The sequence below is a fragment of the Pseudopipra pipra genome, chromosome 2 (assembly GCF_036250125.1).
Source record: "Pseudopipra pipra isolate bDixPip1 chromosome 2, bDixPip1.hap1, whole genome shotgun sequence".
Taxonomy (NCBI): Eukaryota; Metazoa; Chordata; class Aves; order Passeriformes; family Pipridae; genus Pseudopipra; species Pseudopipra pipra.
Window position 1 is genome coordinate 53,062,506 of NC_087550.1, and position 18,831 is coordinate 53,081,336.

Here is an 18,831-nt window from a genome sequence, read left to right on the forward strand (position 1 = left end):
AATTAAACCTAAATCTTTGAGAGACAACTGTGCTCTTTGTGACCACAAGTGCGGAAATTAAGGGCAGAGGATGGAAAAGTAATTCATTCATCATGTTGGGCAGACACATTCAAAATTAAGATATGAGAAAGCTTTTAACATAGCAGTGCTTAGCATTGTCTTGGTGATAATACTAAAAAAAACAGGAATATAATCAATCTAAATAGGCAGGAGTATATGAGTCTACTTCTTACACCTAACACTTTGTGTGAAAATAAAAAAAAAAGTAAACTAGTGCTAAGGTCTAGACAGATGTTAATTTTCAAGACTTTCTTTCAGAGTCTGATATGAACCAAGATATTTTAAGATTTGGAATTCCTAAAGTTCTTGTTGGAAAGGCAAACTTATTTTGAGGCTTTATATGTCCTGACATCCCCTAGGCCTGCTTATTTCCTGGTATCTCTCTCTCTTTCTCTCAAGTGTTCCCCATCCTCTCCCTGAGAGAGTCTATGTCTGCTTCATCAATCCTGACTGCCTACAGTATGCAACAGACTTCACCACCTTTCTTCACGAAGAAGATTGCTTGCACAAAGGAGGCTCCTCTGACTGCTTGGGACACCTTGCACAGATGCATGCCACTGCCTTGAACTCAGAATGGACACTAAAAGAGATCCTGAACATACTGATGGAAATGTGATCAGTCATCTGCAACTCAGGCCCCAACCTGTTTGGTAAAGGAACTATAAAGACAACTGGAACTTCTTGTGATATTCCCATAGTTTCATCTGACAGAAAAACAGTATTTTCCATGCTCTAGCCTACCCAACCCTAAACCAATCTATTTTGGGTGGAATGCAGGTTGAGAACAGTTAGCAGTTGACAACAGGTATCAAGTATTTATTTTCTGAACAAGCCTGTGAAAATCCTAGTTACCCCTTGACAACTAGTACTGGTACCTGATAAGATTAGAGGGCAGAACAAGGAACATAATAACATGGCTATCTGTGGACCAATTATGCAAACACATATCTATATATATATATATATATGTACACATATATACCTGGGTGTATAAGAGTATATATAAAATATATATTCTTTTTCCTTTAGCAAGATATTTTGATATAGTAAAATATGGGATGCTGAATTATAAGAGAGTAACAGTAAAACTTGCCACTGTGACCTTTTTGTTCCTTCATAGCAACACAAAAATTACCGATATAATATATCACAATCAAAAATACAGTTTCTTATTTGAAGGAACAATAGGAAGAAACCTCGGTGCTCTTCCCTTAGTTTTGGAAGGCTCTAAAATAGCATAGGGCTTGTGCAGCATAAGAAAGTGACAGGCAGAGAACACAAACTGTACAGTCACACCTATTAATGAACATAATGTTATAGTAATTACACTCTTGCATAAGTTATAAGAACAGAAACTGTACTGTGTGTCATTTAGTTAATTTAGAGGGAAAAAAATGTATCCCAAAAATATGAGCTCACTGCAGTGAACAATTTAGACTTGAATGCTTTTCACAATGTATTTGTAAAATAAGTAGCAACCTAATAAAAAGTTATGCAAGTCTTTACAGTTTGCCAGCCAAACCTGAGAAAATGACTAAATGTTAAGTGATTGCAGGCAGAGTTTTGTGGAAACAATGCGTATGGAAAACAGTGACAATACTGTGCCTGCTGCTGGCTTTATACTGAAAATATCCATGCTTTGCAATTGCTGTGGGTTAATATATCTCTTGAAATGTGTGTGTATTCAGGTAGTATTAAGAGATAAATATATGCCTTTTCAATGGTGCTTTTTCATTTGGGAGAATGTCACAGAATACTTTTAACGTCTCTAGGAGGCTGTTACTCTTTAACCAAAGCCTGTAACCCACTATTTTTCATGTAAACCCACCATGACAAAATACATAAATAAACCATAGTTAAATATTAAAATGCTGTCTGAAATGAATCTGTATCCCTACAATACTCCAGTGCAGAATCTGTACTTCTTTTTTTCAGGATTTTTTTCTTTTCTTTTTCTCTAGAACCTATATAAGAATTAATTTGAACATAGAAAAAATTTATCAGTGCTTTTCAGGCTGGTTTCTTGATTCTCTGCTTTCCTTAGAAGGCTATGCATCCACCTATGTTTCCCAGAGCTAAGTGGGATATCAGAATCCATAAGAGATCCTACATTTTTCAAATCAAATATTTTAATGCTTTCCCTCCCTCCATGCTATTAGTCCCCAGTAATAACTTCTTTTTGGGCAGTGGTATCAGTGGATATTATTTTAAAGTACAAGACAGAAAATGAAATAACACAGTGTGAACAAGCTGTAGAGGGTGATATTGGCTAACATGCCTGTTTTTTGGAAAGTCCTGTTTCATCCTTAAATCTGTGACAAGATTTATCAGTTTCAGGTCATGGGAGTTTATGTAACTACTGGTAGCAGGCATGGGTGGTGTTTTTAGTAACTCTGCATTTCAATTTTATGTAAACCTTGTTGTAGTTATATGATTTTTTTTCTTTAGGCTAAGCAAACTAATAGAATTATGAGGCACAAAAGGTAACCTTTCTGAATTTAGCTTTTTTTCTTCTTTTTTTTTTTTTTAACCTGAGGTTCACAGCTATAGAAATGGATGTGTAAGATACTTCCTTACCTGTTCTATACTTAATCAAGAATTGGGACAATGTATTTTTGCTGCCCTTACTGGGGTTTTCCCACATGTATACAGTCACAGAGACATAAATATATGCAATTGTTCTATTTATTTCTTACAATATCACATAAAGATAAAAATCTTATCGGTAAACATCAACAGGAATTTTGTTTTTTTGCTTAAGTGGAACTCAGATTTCATCCAAATATGACAAAGATACTGTTGAAAAGCTGTTTTTTATGAACACTCTCAGATCAATTGAGATTTCACATTTTTTGTGGGTTTTTTTTTGTTTGGTTGGTTGGTTGTTGTTTTTTTTTTTTTTATGATAGCACTCTATTTTTCAGATACATTGACTTTTCTGACACTTTTAATTATACTTGTCTATGTAAGACAAACCGTGATCCTCAAACCATCCAGTCAAAACTCTCAGAACAGAATTATATGTGGTTCCCAAAAGAAAACAGATGAAAACACTAAAGCTAGATGGACAGATACATTAATTATTACATTAACTTCAAATATTTTTTTCCATACCAATACCACTTTGAGAAATGGAGAATCTATCAAATCAAGTATTTGACAGGTAACGTATAAGATATCATGTCATTTATCTGCTAGACAAGAAAATACTCTCCCAGCTGAATCTTAATAAAAGAAACTTCTGTCTTCCTACTAACACAGATTTCACATGACCCTCAGATCTTGCCTATGCACAAGGTGTCTATATTGTGTTCATCCATATTAAGTACATTAGTGTATCATTAACAAAATATGAACACTAGCAGGTGAGAATGTTGTCCATCCCTAGAATGGATTGACTTTTGAAAAGATAACTATCAGAGTGCTTCCTTTGAATTTTCCCAATTGGTATGGAACCCAGGGCTGTATCAGTGGAAATATTTAATATTTTCCTATCAAAATTAAATACAGTATAGCAAAATTTTGTGATATATTCCCAAGCTCTTACTGACCATTTATTGTAAAACCATATTAAAAAATAGTGTAATTAAATTCAAGATATTCTCTAGTCTAAAGACTTTTATGTTGTACTTATCTCAGTAGTTTTGTAAAAAAGGTTTCTGCTCAATGAATAATATCTTTATTTTAAAGGCAAATCTTTAGTGTTAAACTTAGTAGAAGTTAACTGCCTTGTCATTTAAAAGCAATGGTGACTTCACTGTCCTATTTGCTTTTCCTTGTTCATCTTTTTATTTTAATTTCAGATTTCCCTGCTTTTGAAGAGAGAAATCGGATTGGCCTTTAATTTTTAGATTCCTTTTCATATTTCATTAAGCAGGTACATACAGTGCCACTCATGCAATAGTAAGGTAGGGCTACAAAAGGCAAGGGAAGAAGAAAAACCCCAAAAACCAAAGCAAGGTCTTTTTAGTTTAATTTAAAAATATATCTGTTCAATTAAATTCTTTTTATAACTTCAAAACTATGTGTATTTTCAAAGTACTGGATTTTTTTTTTTCTTTTGTCCCAGGCTAGTTTCAGGAAAGCAATTTAAAGATTTCAAGTACAACCAGAAGTGTTGATCATGTCGATGTTACATTGTAGCTTTCTGTCATACAACATAGTACTTACTCTACAAAGGAGACAACTGGCAAAGCAACTTGTTAATCCTATGCCTAACTGTGAAGGAAGAATTTTAATATAGCAGTAGTTAGTTTGCATGCAAACCTCTCTGAACTGCCTTGTAAATTTTAGCCCAATGTTTTAAGTTTGTCCATAACATTAGCTGAGAAATGTGGGGTTTAAAATAGAGTATGTTATATAAGTTCTTCACACCTCCCAGGAATTGGTAAATCCAAGTAAGAAGCCCTGTCATGATTGTCAGTGTGTATGCCTTTAGATTGTCAGTTTGAAATACTTCTTGTACTGAAAACCTATAGGACACATCTTGTATTGTTCCATACCCTTGTGCTTCTCCTTAGAGAATCAGTTCCCAGTAATTGCTATGGTGGAAGCAGATCTGATTGGGATGGACAAACAATGTTGCATTGAGTAAAACTAATTCCACTCATTTTAATTAAACTTTGGGTAAATATGAATTATTAGTAATTGCTAGACATATATTTAAAAAAAAATAAAATTAAAGCACCATGGATAGAAATGCCTGACTTCTTTCAAAGTAATTCTTTGTATGCCTAGGTCAGCTAAACATTTTCTTGTACACTTAAAGTAGATTTGTGGTCTTTATATTGTATTGTCTATGAGATCATCAACATATCCCATTAATGAAACTCCAAGATAAAGCTATGCCATAGTCGTTTCCCTATTCTTAGCGCAGAACATACTTCTTTTTTATGCTGTGGAGAGTCCATATTCAATTATACTTTGTTTTTGTTTTCCCTCTTTAATTTTTATCTGAATTACATACATTCATTTTGCAACTGAGACAGAAAAACTGTTCTTTTTCGGTCTCTCATCAGTTTCTCTCATTTACCATTCTTTAACGAAATAATTTGATAGTTGATACATACATTGATTAAGCCTTTTCTTATGGCTTGGTTAAAGGGGAGACTTTCAGAAGTTAATTTTGAATAGCTAGCTTGCAGTTCTCAATATGTTGAATTAGGACACATAATTTATGGCTGCCATAGTTAGTTGTGATATATGGAAACAAATACTTTTAACATTAAATCCTGATACAAAAGGAATTTAGTAATTTCTTAGATGACTGAATTTGTGTATGAGATGATAAACTAAACAAAATCAACAATGTACCAGGAAATCATTCAGATATTTACAATATATGTTTTTTCTGTGTCCCAAGAGATCAAAAGAAAAGTATGTGAGTGGTACGCTTACTTGCTTCTCAGCTGGAGACTTACTAGTTGTCAGTTGAAGATCTGTATTGAGCCAGTCTGGCATCCAGTGTTAAGAAAATGTATAATCTTTGTCCCCTTGGTAACAGTTGTGTTTAGCACAACACAAAATGCGGTACGCCAGTCATTACTCTAATTGGCACCTTTGTTGACAGTCTCAGAAGAAAGGTCAAGATATAGTTAGCCATGGGACTAATGTACTGTCTTACAATCTGCAGCCTCCTTGGCTGAATGTTGCAATGTATTGAGCAACCATGTTGTGCTGGTTTAAAGGTAAACCATCAGGGGAAATGAACTCAACTCAAAAGAGAGATTATAAATCAGAATAACAATTTAATAAAATAATACAATAAGTATGATTATACAGACAAACAATTGGTTTTAACCCACAAAACTCAAATGTATAACCCAGCACCCTGGGGCATGAACAGAGTGGTGTTCTTTGGGCCCCGAGTCCAAAGTAAAAGGAGAGGGGAAAACCTGTTGCAGTCTGGTTGAAAAGAGGTGGTTGCAGTCCAGTCGAGAGTGGTGGTTGCAGTCTGGTTGAGAGCAGTGATCTACAGTCTTCCTCTGGATCCCACGAGTGGTTAAAAAGGTCCCAAGACTCCAAGATTATATATACTCCAGTTCAGGCAGGAATGCTCAGTACCTCCCTCAGGGCAGGGAGTTCCTTAATGGGTGTGAGGACAAGAGCAACTCCTATCTCGCAGGCCTCTTAACACCTAGTTTATAGCCTGAGGAGTCAGGCTCTATGTGCAGATAGTGTAAATGGTTCATTGATACCAGTTTCTGGGAAATGGCATGGAAGGCTATAGAATACACAGTTTTGGGTTGCACCCATCCAGTGATGAACTGGTCTCAGCTGTCCTAACTAGGACACATGTGCTTTTTAAATTCTACTGATATTTTAGCAAATTCTGTGAATAAATACCATATGCATTTAATCTTTCTCTTTTTTCCTTTTCTTTTATGCTTACCTACAGATAGCTTGTTTACTGCATTAAATCTAGGTAAGGAAAAAGGAAAGCGAAGTGCCAAGCTAGTGAAAAAATATCTGCAACCCAAACACGTAATAAATTCGTTTACTGTTGACAGGCAGTGTTTTATACAGGGGAATATTAACACCACCTAGGCCAAGCTACTTTGGGTATTTGAAGAAAGGACATATTAGAACACCTAAGTTTAAAAATCCCCATTCCATATATAGTCATATTCTATGAGGTGGAGGAACTCTTATGGGATGATTCAGAGCCCTAAATTAGTTGACTAAAGTTAGACAGTGTGAATACCTCCCACAGTAGCAATATGTTGTAGAGGGACAGAAATCAGACAAGTGAAGAGAGAAAGGGAGGAATGGAGTGATAAGGACAATAAATGAAGTAAGTCTATAGAGAACTTTAGAAACTGTTAGAAATTGTCAGAAGCTTTTTACCAAAAGGGAGATCAGTTTACTTGATGTAGCACATGCTCCAAACCACGTAGCATCTTCATAGTTAACTGTAACAATAGCGTAGGTATGACACCTTCAACTGTGAATATCCATACATACATTTGTTGTATCTGTATTACAATTGTTCCTGGAGTCCCCAGTCAATACTGGAGGACTAAAGTACGGATATAAATAATTCCTTTTTCAAGGAGCTTACAAGAAAAATAGGATTCATAGGTGAAGAATAGGAAGGCAAAGGGAAGAAGGAACAATGAAATTACCTGTGCAAAGTCATGAAGGATAATAATTCTTTCTTGGCCTAACATGGACTGTAATCTATAATCCCCACAATTTCCACATGGAAAAGGATTTATAATATACACAACTTTTGGGAATGAATTTTTTTTTTTAAATTTTGCCTTTAGTAAAAGAGAAAGTATTTATACTCACAAGTAATGGTGCCACAGTAAACAGTCTCATTTATGTTCATAAACGTTGGGTAGAGCACTTGAAAACAGTCCTTTCACAGTATTTATGGGGTTTATTGTATTTTATTGTGTTCTGTATTGTATTAAAATAATTCTTTTAGCTGTAAGCACCTTTTTAAAGAGAAATCAAGAATTCTGCATTCATCTGTCCATAAATTTATTAACTCATTAGTCACTGTACAAGTGGATAGCAAATTTCAATTTTTCATCCTCAAAACCAAAGGCTGTTAAAGGATAGATATCCTACATATCCCAGACTTTCAATTTTTTAAAATTTTTATTTAACGTTGATTTAGAAGTCTTTCTAGCATTTAGTGGGATTGCTACAAAACTTTCTCGTCACGCATGGACATATATGCACACCATACTAGTGCTTTATATCTATCCCTTTACCTATATATCCATTACATATCCATTAGTTACATACCTACCTCGTATCTACATATCCATCCATTATCTTATGTTGTGTATGATAAAAACATTTGGCATGTTGAGATCCAGGTATTTCCGAGAAAATTGCCATTAGATACTGTTGGTATTGTGCACATTAAAGGAATTGCACAATAAAAAAATAAGTATTATTGTTTGTGAAAAAATGGGAAGCAAATTCTTCTGTAAGAATTAGTAGAGTCAATATTTTACTTGCTGTTCTCTTTGATGGACTTTCATTCTGCTGACACTGTAAATTGGCTCAGTTGATACAGTTTTGAAAGTTCATATCCTTAGTTTTGGTAAAGCTAGTACATGAATCAGAGATTGTAGATCCGGGCTTTCCCATTTGTAAGTACTGATAGTACAGATAGTATGATATCAGTCTATACAGAGTGGCTCCTTTTACAGAAGTACACTATATTGGACTAGACCAATACATTCTTGATGGTATGTGGATTTCCTAAATTGCATGGTATTTTAGATTTGGGGTTAGATTTGACCTGGACCATCTGTTGAAGACATAATAGCTCTGTGTATATTATATTTTGGATGCAATTTAGCATCCCATGCCAGTTATTATAAGTCTGTTTGATCTTACTCTGTAGAAGGCTTCAGCTGGATACCTGTTTACCAGCAGAGAAGCGCTGATTTCAGCTTGCATTCTTTTATTAGGTAACATTGAAGAAAAGTATTTAGGCAAGTTGCCTTCTGCCTGAAAATGCTGAAATAAATTTATATGGCCATTTATCCTACTCAACAATATGTGGTTTGTTTTTTTTTTTTTATTAGCTACAGCAAAAGCACAGGCTGTATTTGATGCCTGATAGCTATAGTTTTCTTCAGATAGGCTCATAAATTTTGCATCTTAATAGACAGAAAGTGAACTAACACAAGTTGTAGTGTTACACATTTAGCTATTGAGCATTATAACTACTAAATATTGAGATTTTTACTGTTCTAGAAAAAGTCCTAAATGTTAAAGCGCTAGAAAAAGTTTAAGATTTGCTTATTATTGTACCTATTGCTTTATAGTCTTTCCCTTGTCTAACTTTTCATGCTTTTTTGGTAATTTTAATAGGTTGTTCAGTTATATTGCATTGAAAATGTATCCGAGGGTAACAATTGCTGCAATCAGTCACTATTTTCTTTGTTCTGGAGTAAAGAGATAAGCCCTTTCATTCCACCATGATCAAATTTCACTGCGGAGCAGGAGCCAGACACTGTATATATCTGTAACACTGCACATATCAGCCCTGCAGATGTCACAGAGAACATTCCCAACATGATACAAACTTTGCATTTTGTCAACAGAAAGACATCTGCCATACTCCTCTTGTTGATGTCCTGATAAACCTAGACAGGAAGTTCGGACATATGGGCTGGATAGAACATGGAGTCATGTTCGAAGAACATTAAATTTAGATTCAGCTGAAACGTTCCAAGTTACTTATGCTGGTCTTGATTTTCTGCTCTCTTACAACATTCATACTAAATATATTTGCTTGTTTATGTACACAGTCTTGCCTAAAAGTGTTAACATTTTCTGTATGTCTGAATTACAAAGCAGTGTACTTAAAACATGCAGTCAAAATACAGTAGTTTCTTAGAAAGAGCTAAAGCAATTGGCTTCCCTTAGTAACTGAAACTGTGTCTAAACTCTCCTTAAAACTGACTCTGTCTTTCTTCCCCCACCAAAGGTTATTTGGAAATAAATAATAATGAAAAAAACACTTGTGAAACAAAAATAGATGTTGCATTAAAATAAAATAAAATAAAGTGGTTTACCTGTTACCAGAAAAGTTAAAAGTTAGTTGTGGTCTAATGCTAGCAGGCAGCTCAGCCCACACAGCCACTTGCTCACTCCCCCACAGTGGGATGGGGAAGTGAATCAGAAGGGTTAAAGTGAGAAAACTTGTAGGTTAACATAAAGACAGTTTAATAGGTAAAGCAAAAGCTGCACACACAAGCAAAGCAAAACAAGGAATTCATTCATCACTTCCTGTGGGCAGGCAGGTGTTCAGCCATCTCCAGGAGAGTGGGCTCCGTCATGGGTAACGTGGGACTTAGGAAGACAAACGCCATTCCTCTGAATGTCCTCCCCTTTCCTCTTCTTCCCACAGCTTTATATGCTGAGCATGACATCAAATGGTATGGAATATCCCTTTGATCAGTTGGGGTCGACTTTCCCTGCTGTGTCCCCTCCCAACTTCTTCTGCACCCCAGCCTCATTGGTGGGGTGAGGTGAGAAGCAGAGAAGGTCTTGAGCTTGTGCAAAGAGTGCTAAGAAAGACAACTGGGTGTAATCAACAGTGTTTTGGTCAGAAATCCAAAACCTAGCACCATGCAGGCTACTACGAAGAAAATTAACTCTATCCCAGGCAAAACGTATAAAAAATTAAATTCAGGATATTATTTATCTCATTTATCCCTTGAACCTAATGTATTCTTCATATAAATACATAGCATGATAGTTTCAAAATCGGCTTCTGTTCTTGGATCCAGTGATGTACACTTCGGGAAAGATCACTAATGTCTAAGTTATTATCTCATGGAATAAAAGAGAAGAAAAGACATTTTTGTTTCATACCTTTTCCTTCATGTTTTAATTACAAAAATTGAATTTCCCTATAAATATGTAGTTTCTGTTACAAATTGTGACTACTCATCTGAGGCTATGATGTATTTCACTGGGTCAACTAAAGACAGATAGGATTAAATATAGTGTAGCTCAGCTTTGGGTTTCTGTCATTTTTGCTGGTAGCAATTTCATCTCACTGCTTATGTTTCCATGCAACCATATATCTGTGTGAAGTCACATTTCGCTTTTTTGATGAATAAAGTCCTTCTAATTTCCTCTCACATCAACTGTAGAACTCATAAGTGGGGTGCAAGTGTCATGTAGTTAGATCAAGAATATCATATATTTATCAGAACAATTGTGTGGTTTGTTTTGTTATTCACTTCCCTCTATATTGTTTACATGCTGAGAATTTGCTTCCTGGCTTTCTGGAAAAATACCAAACTCCAAGGAAGTTTCTCTTCCTTTTTACCTTCCTGTTGAAATGCTTGTGTGCATTCAGCAAGAGGATGCCAGCTGCATGAATTCAAGCATCAGAGACTGCAGGAGAAGATGATTTTAGCAGAATTCATTGCTTTCTGTGGTTTTGCATGTTCCTTATTGGAACTTGTTTTCATGTGCTGACTAACAGTGTAACATGTGGCAGTGTGAGATGGACAGCTGTTGAGCACCAACAGTTTAGAGTTCTGGAAAAAAAGCATGCCAAGCATTTTTCTTTTTATTTGACAATATGAGGAAGGACAGTCTTCTGGCCATTTTAGCAGTTTTTCACAATCATTTAGTTTAGTGTCTGTGGAAATACATAGTGCAGCTCAACTATGCCGTGAAAGCTTTCTTTGCTTGAGTGTTAGTGTTGAGCTGTCCTGCCTTATGCAAGCCAAGTGTTTTTGAAATGGAGCTGCTTGCAGAAATCTTAGGATGTCTCTGGAGAGATGTGCCAGGACAGGGGCATATTGGTTTTGACTTAGGAACTTGCAACCGTTTTTCCTAGGCAAATTAAGTATTACTAATGACAGCAGTTCTACAGGGAAACACAAGTGAATGTTCTGTAGATAACTGCAGAGGAGGGAGAGAATATATCTTCTCCCTGCCTGTTGTTTTCAAAGTCTAGTCTTAGAAAATTAAAGGACAGGAGAAAAATAAATTATTAATACCACTCATGAAATTTTAAACATACAAACATATCTTGAAATACAGTAGCAGGAGGGTGATAAACCCACACCCTTTCCACTTTTTCTCAGTAGTGGACATGTTTGTGCAACAGCACTCAAGCACAGCTTCTTACTGCAGGTGCTTTTACCATTTTGGGAGTTCACTGCCCTTGTTTTGTTAGCCTCAGCAGTTTGAAAGTGTTGGCTCACCCACAGTGCTTGCAAATATATCACTGTCCATACTGCCTTTGCTTTTTGTATTTACTGGCGTCTCATGCTTCAGGGTTTCCGATGCCCTTGAGAAGCTGTGACCATTTTTTACATCTGAAAGAGTGCCAATTCATTTATTAAGACAGAGTCTGTGAGGCTCGGATAAATGTATTCTATCTAACATTTAATAAAACATTAAATTAAAAATGTGACTTATGCTGTGACATACTCAGCATTATCCTTCCAAGGTTTATATTTGAGTGTTGCAGGGCCCCACTCTCCAGAAGGTAACGTGCTATCCATCTAGCTCTGAGGTGACAAGGCCACTGATGTTTTTCTGTGGTGGTTGTTTAATAATTAATTTTTCATTGCCAGTCTGTTCAATAAATGGATTGCAACATTTAAGACCAGTTTAATAGGTTTATAGGTCCCTTATAAATTCCAGCAATGATAATAGTTAATAAGAGAATAATGAATTTGCACTCAAAGATTTCAAGATCAATCAAGCAAATTAAATCTGGCCTAAGCTGTGGCTGCTGGGGTGGAGTTTGTTTGTGTGTTTGGGGATTTTTTTTTTTTTAGTATAAAATGTACCCTGTGTGGATAAGCCTATCTGGTGATTTGTTGAATTTCTTAGTGTTTCACTTGTCATATTAATTTAAATCTTTAATCTGAGGACGTGGCAGGCATATGAAGCGGCACATTAAATCAATATTATGTTCCAGACGATGTCTCTGAAGAGGGTGCCATTGTGTAGGGGAATGCAATAATAGGAATAATAAAAAGAAATTGCATTTTGATCTTTCCACATGCGTTATTACAATGCAGTTTGCCCATTTTAAAAAATATATAGCTCTGTTTGTAAAGGCAAAACCTTTCACTGGGTTTTGTCACATACTCAAAATGCAAAGTAAAAAAAAAAAAAAAAAAGAGTCCAGATGGAGAAGTCTTGCCAGTTACTATTAGGATTCACAAACATTAGCCCTACAAAGAGGGAGTCTGTTGCTTAACGGGCGTTTGCTTGGCATTTAAAATAGATGGTTGTTGGTCTCGTTGGAGTTCCTGGTAGTCGGAGATAACCTCATTAAGAAAGTTAATAAAGGAGGAAGGTACATTTGGTTTATCTGCTTGCTTTATGTCTCACCCAGGGCCTGATTTTCCACTTCTCTTCAAACTTTTCTATATAATCACTTGAACTGGGGTGATTCTGTCGTTTCACAGCCGTCTCTGCAGCTCTTTATTATTGCACACACAGTACACTGGACAGGGATTCAAAGCACTGTTATTCGTTCTTGGCTCTGAAACTATCTTACTGAGCATCCATTCATTTCATTATCCATTTTGTACACTTGTAAAATACGAACCAAGCTGATGACCTCAGTAAAATGTTTGAAGTAAAAATGCTGGATAAGAACATACTCTGTGAGATCCACAACAGTAGGAATTTGGGGTATTCATTTTTTCAGAACTTTAGGATCCGACTTAAGATCTTTTCTTACCAGTTCTTTTTAAGTAATTCTGTTTAGACAGGACCTTGTCAAAAAATCTGTGATATAACCTGAAAAACAAGGACAGGGTGGTGGACCCGACACAACAACCACATCTATTGTAATATAGATTCTAAAGAAAACAATCTTAGGAAAGACTACAAATCTAAACCAACCCCTGTCAACCAGTACTTCATGTGACACATCAAGGCATTTCATTAGCCTTTCTTGTTCTTGACATAAACCAAGACTACCCTCTCTCAAGTTTGCAGACAGCAATGTAGCAAGTAAACGTTGCCTGGGCAGCAATTGGCTGTGGCTGCTGCCCTAGTGGGTTTGCTGAACAACTTCTAGAGAGAGCATAGCCTGGGTACCCATATGAAGGTGGAAAGAAGAAGAGAAGGTCTTGGGAAATGCAGCTGTTCTGGTTCTTGAAGATGGAAAGATAATGAAGCTGAAAGATTATGTTGCACTACTAAACTATAGACAGAGGATGTGAGGATGTTGTAGCAAAATGTAAAGAGAAAAACTTGGACATCATAAGATGATAAAAAGAGATGAAGAGCTGGTAAACCTCCATTGCTACAAAAGTTAATTATTCAGCTTTGATTAGTGAGGGCTTCATATATTTAGGACGTGTACTGCTTATCATTAACTGATAGTAGCCTGTTTCCAGTTTGGGCAGTAGCTGATTAAGAGTTACTATTAATGTCAATGTCTATCCTGGCAAAAGTAGGTATTTCACTACTGTAAGCTGATCAGGTGCTGCAAACTGCATTTGCCATGCAACCCGTCAGTGCCACCTGCTGTTATTGCAATATTTGCCATTTTTAAATTTGGACTCATGGAATAGTTTGGGTTGGAAGGGACCTTTAAAGGTCATCTAGTCCAACCCCTGGCAATGAGCAGGGAGGGACATCTTCAACTAGATCACTTTTCTCAGAATCCCATCCAACCTGACCCTGAATGTTTCTAGGGATGGGGCATCCACCACCTCTCTGGACAGTCTGTGCCTACTTAGCCTGTGATAGGAGACATGGATGACCTATTTCTGCACAGAGCAGTTAGTTGCCAGTCAGTGGCTGGCAGTGACCTTTTTCTCCCAATGATGAATGGTCATCACGGAGAAGCAATGGGCACTGATCAATGAATGCAAATTACACTTATTGCATAGCAGCTCGTCAGCAGGGTATATTCTGTATAGGCTCTTATTCTGGGGCAAGGAGCTGCAGAAAGCAGTTACTGCTTCCTGCCAGTAATAGGTCCATAATTAGTTTCTGCAGTTAGCTTGTGATTCACAGCTGGTGATGAGCAGCGATAGCTTACTAGTGAAGTATGTAGTGACTTCAGATAAGAAACCTGGGACTGCAGAGATAGGAAATGTAGTAGGAAAATGGGATTATTGTAGCTAGAAGAGAATCAGGTAGCAATTTTTTTTTTAATTTTTTTTTTTTGGTAAGACAGAAGATGTAACAAGATTTTGAAGTAGGAGAGAAGAAAGGAGATAGGAAGAGGGATTACATGGAAATCCTAGATTGAAATTTTAAGTGGCTCACTCATTTATTTGCCTCATGCACTTTCCTTTAGTCTAACAAAGGTCTTGATATTGCTGTGACTGAAATCCACTTAATATTTATTCTTTGAATATCCATTCAGTTTCAATGAAATCATACCTGAAACATAGTGAGAGATTCAAACGCAGTGTGTGTGGGCCTACAGATCAGTCACTAAATCCCAAGAAATAATATTTTCTAAAGGGTGGGAGGAGCATTGGTGGGTGGCTTGACTGAAGATAAACATTTGGAAGAGATGTGATAATGAGATTTTTTCGTGATGTACAATAAGTGCATAGAAAGAATAGCAACAGCAAACCTATGATGAAGCTGACAATATATAGGGAAAAATCTGAACATTTAGCAACTATTCTCTCACAGAAACTGTAGGAAAAATTATTAAAAGTAGTATCTTACTGATGGTTCCATATAGACAAATGGCAGACTATAGTAATTTGTTTAGTATGTTTTTGACTTTATTTTATGACGTTAGCAATAACACTGCAAACGTTGCAGTGATGAAGAATGATAATGTGCAAATGCTTGCGTGAATTAGCAGCCTTTTAAAATGTATCCTGATGCTGCAGAAGGCAGGCAGCACTGATTACAGTAGTCCTTATTACTGAGGAGAATTTTACTTGATGTGTAAGATGTCCCTTTGTCACCTAAAATAAATTTTGAAGAAGGAATGAGTAAGAGGTTGTATTTCCTTACCTGTTAAAGTGCAATGAAATAACTCTTCAGAAATCAGCAGGGTGCGAGTTCTATTTAATTTGCACTGTCAGTTCATTCCCATTCCCTAGGTATGTAACTCATACAAAATTAAAATTAGCTCAATTATGGTATGGTTTGGTCACCTTTAACTTTCCTACTCTTGGAGCTAGTTATTTCTATGAATTTAGGAGTGATAAATCCTGTTCCTTGCACTCTGCCCAACACCTTTCTGCATTGGGCAGAGTGCAAAGATCTGAGCAGGAAACCTTTGCTGCTATGGACTGAGGGTCCTTCTTTTGCCTATCCAAAGTAGATTTTTTATTTCCTATAGTGCTTTCAGCCTGATGTAATTATAACATTCTAGAAAATCAGTGTTAATAGTAATTCATTTAGGGTATGGATCTTGTATCGCTCCTTAAATACCTCTTATGGTTGGACATGCTATTTAAAAGGCCAGGCTTGTTAATAAAGTATGGTATGTGAGGTCTCAGTTCATTCTATTTTAGGTTTATGAAAAGTACCATTTCAGATCTACAGTATTGTAACATTTGAAAAATGCTGACTTGTTAATCATTGCATATTTCTGCAGAGAATGCTTTGAAGACATTTGCTTTTAGAAAGACATCAGGTTATAGGCAGACAAAATAGCTCTTCCAACTCCATCTAAATTATTTCTTCTATGCTAGTGCTGCTTTCAGAGGACTCTGGAGGTGTTTAAATGCCCACATAATAGATTTGATAGGGGTTATCAGTGCCTTACTTTAAAGTGGAGATCAACAAACACTTTTTAAAAAAATTAGTTTGCAAATAAAATGTAGCAGATAGTTAGGTTTTGTTTACTGACTGAATTTGTTGATTTTCAGGCCATGCCAGGGAGGATCAGAGTGATAGTCCCTCAGGGTCTCTTTTTTTTTTTTTTTAACAATAGGCAGTGTCAGAGGGAAACTCAGTGAGCAACGAAAAGCTCAAAAATGGAAATATAGCAACATTTCCAATGAACCTGTTTGTAGCCCACATTTCTAATAGCAGAGTTATGCACTGGAAAGCTTACTTTCTTATAAAAAAGAATATATACAGTCCAGTATAGCATTTGATGGTCTTGTTATGCATATAAATGCCTATACCTCCTTTGAATCCAGCTGGGCTCTTAGCTTCAGTGTTGTCTTGAAGGAATATGATAAAACATGCTTCCCAACACCAACTTTCTCTTCTCCTGGGAATGAGCTACTCATTATTATGAGAAGGTATTCACCATGGTCCTCTGGCTCTGACAGACCTGATCAAATACCTTACTACCAGAAGTGTCCAGCTTCTTATTCCCTGGGACAGAAAAAATGTGTTTCTGCCTCTCCACTCTGTTAATAGTGTTTAGATTCTAATGGATTGGTCTTGTGAAATTGAATTCATACCTGCTGAAAGCACCAGCTCAGGCTTGATTCAGTCATCCATATAGATCATTTATGGACCATGGACAGATTCAGGGCAATGCTTCTTCAAAAATAAGTAAGAAAGTATGGTATGAACTCTGTATAAATCCACATCACACTTATAACAGGTGGGTTGAAGTGAAAGTACTTTAGAAAAAAGATTAGTGTAACTTGAGGGAATATGCAGATTAATGAAGTAATAAGGACAGAGGGCCAGATCCTCAGGGCGTTTTAAATCATCATCACTTAGCTGAAGTTACTGAAGCCATGCTGATTTACAACACCTACAGAATTGATCCAGTAGCAAATCCTTAGTGATAATGTAGATGTTTTCTCCTGGTAACAGAGCTGCAGGCATCCGGGATGACAGTTGGTTTGTGGGGCAAGTATAGATAAAAGGCAACATGCATATTTAGAGCATGTGGGGAACTTAAGACTGCAGAAGACCTTCTGGAGTTTCTGTGTTCAGTTCCTTTTTACGGTTGCAAGGAATGACATCTTATCATCTCATTCAAATTTTTCTTAGAAATGAAGTGGTTAGTGGAGGAAGGATGATATTTTAAGCACAGCATTACTCTGAAAAACAGATTTTATGAAACTTTTATCACATGCTACCCTCTGTTTTCTTTTATGTTCACTTTTGCATCTTTTATTTGAAAAAAGGAAATCACATATTAAAAGGGGGGGCTGTTTGTGGTTTTTTTCTCTGCTGTTGTGATTTTGGAGGCATGTTTTTTTGGGGGGATTTTTTTGTTTTCTTTTGTTGGGTTTTTTAGGTTGTTGATTCTTTTTGTTTGTTTGTTTGTAGTTTTTCCCTCTTTAATTCTGTTGTTAACCCTGTAGAGCTGAGGGAGTTGTGGAAGAACAAAGTGGATGGTCTTGTAGTTCATTCATCTTTCAGGATGTTAATGTATTTCCAGAGCATATTTTTTATAAAGGCTGTGGGACCTATAGACGCTGCTATGTTTCTAAAACTGGTAGCACATAGGAACATGACAGGAAGGCACTACGAGTAAATTGACTTGGTGCTGCTTTGTACTGCAGTATGAAGCTGCACTTACCACAGGAAGTATCTGTTCATCTGGGGGTGTCCAGCACGCCCGAGTCCTCTGTGCTGTGTCTACTGAGCAAGGAATTTGGTCTGCCTAATCTTTAGTGCTGGCAGCAATGTGCAAAGCCAGAAGGACAACAGCTTGGCTTAGAAGTAGCATGCTGAGTCTGCAAAGACCAGATACATTGAAAGACTTTCTATTGACTTGTAAATTTAAAAAATTTGATTGTGAATCCTGTAGCATACTGAAAACACAGAAGTGTTCTGTACTGTTTATGAATGCAATTTACAAAATAGGATTACACTTTAGATGAAATCAGCTTTTTATACAGAAGTTCTGAATAAACTGAACATTTTTGATTAGTAATGAAGTGTAACCTCAGTGCCACAAACATTTGAAATTGTGTGTTGCCGTTTTTAGCTAGAGATTTTTGCTTGCTTCAGTTACTAGAGGAGTGCATATGTGACAATGTGGTGTGAAGGGGGGGAGATGTGAGAGAAGGAGAGAAAGGAGGGCTTTTTTAATCTTCCAAAATGCAGTTCCTGATAACTGATAGAGAAGATAACATGGGTAAGCATTTAGTGTTCATTCCCTAAACTCAATCTGCTTTATTTGAATTTATCAAAGTTTCCCTGTCTCCAGAGAAGAATGAAAATGAACAGTTTGCTGATAAATGTTTTACTATATTTCTAGATGTAATTTTATTTTTTTTTCTGACTAGTTTTGAGAACCTTTGAGGTCTCTTTTCCTGATGTTTATCAAATTCAGTTAAGGTACCAGCAAGTCTTTGCAAGGCAATGTATACAGAAATTGACTGTTATGAAGCACTAATAAAA

General features: G+C 36.3%; 1 protein-coding gene across 6 annotated transcripts in view; it reads left to right on the forward strand.

Moving 5' to 3' along the window:
• PCDH9 (protocadherin 9) overlaps positions 1-18,831 on the forward strand; it is a 682,690-nt gene that overhangs the window by 179,867 nt on the left and 483,992 nt on the right. The window contains exon 3 of one of the 6 annotated variants that reach the window (XM_064645571.1): positions 460-1,929. The exons of the other annotated variants lie outside the window; for them this stretch is intronic. Coding sequence (XP_064501641.1) covers positions 460-480 — 21 coding nt within the window. The 3' untranslated portion in view covers positions 481-1,929. Of the gene's footprint in view, positions 1-459; positions 1,930-18,831 lie in introns of those variants that run through there. 6 annotated transcript variants of the gene reach the window in all.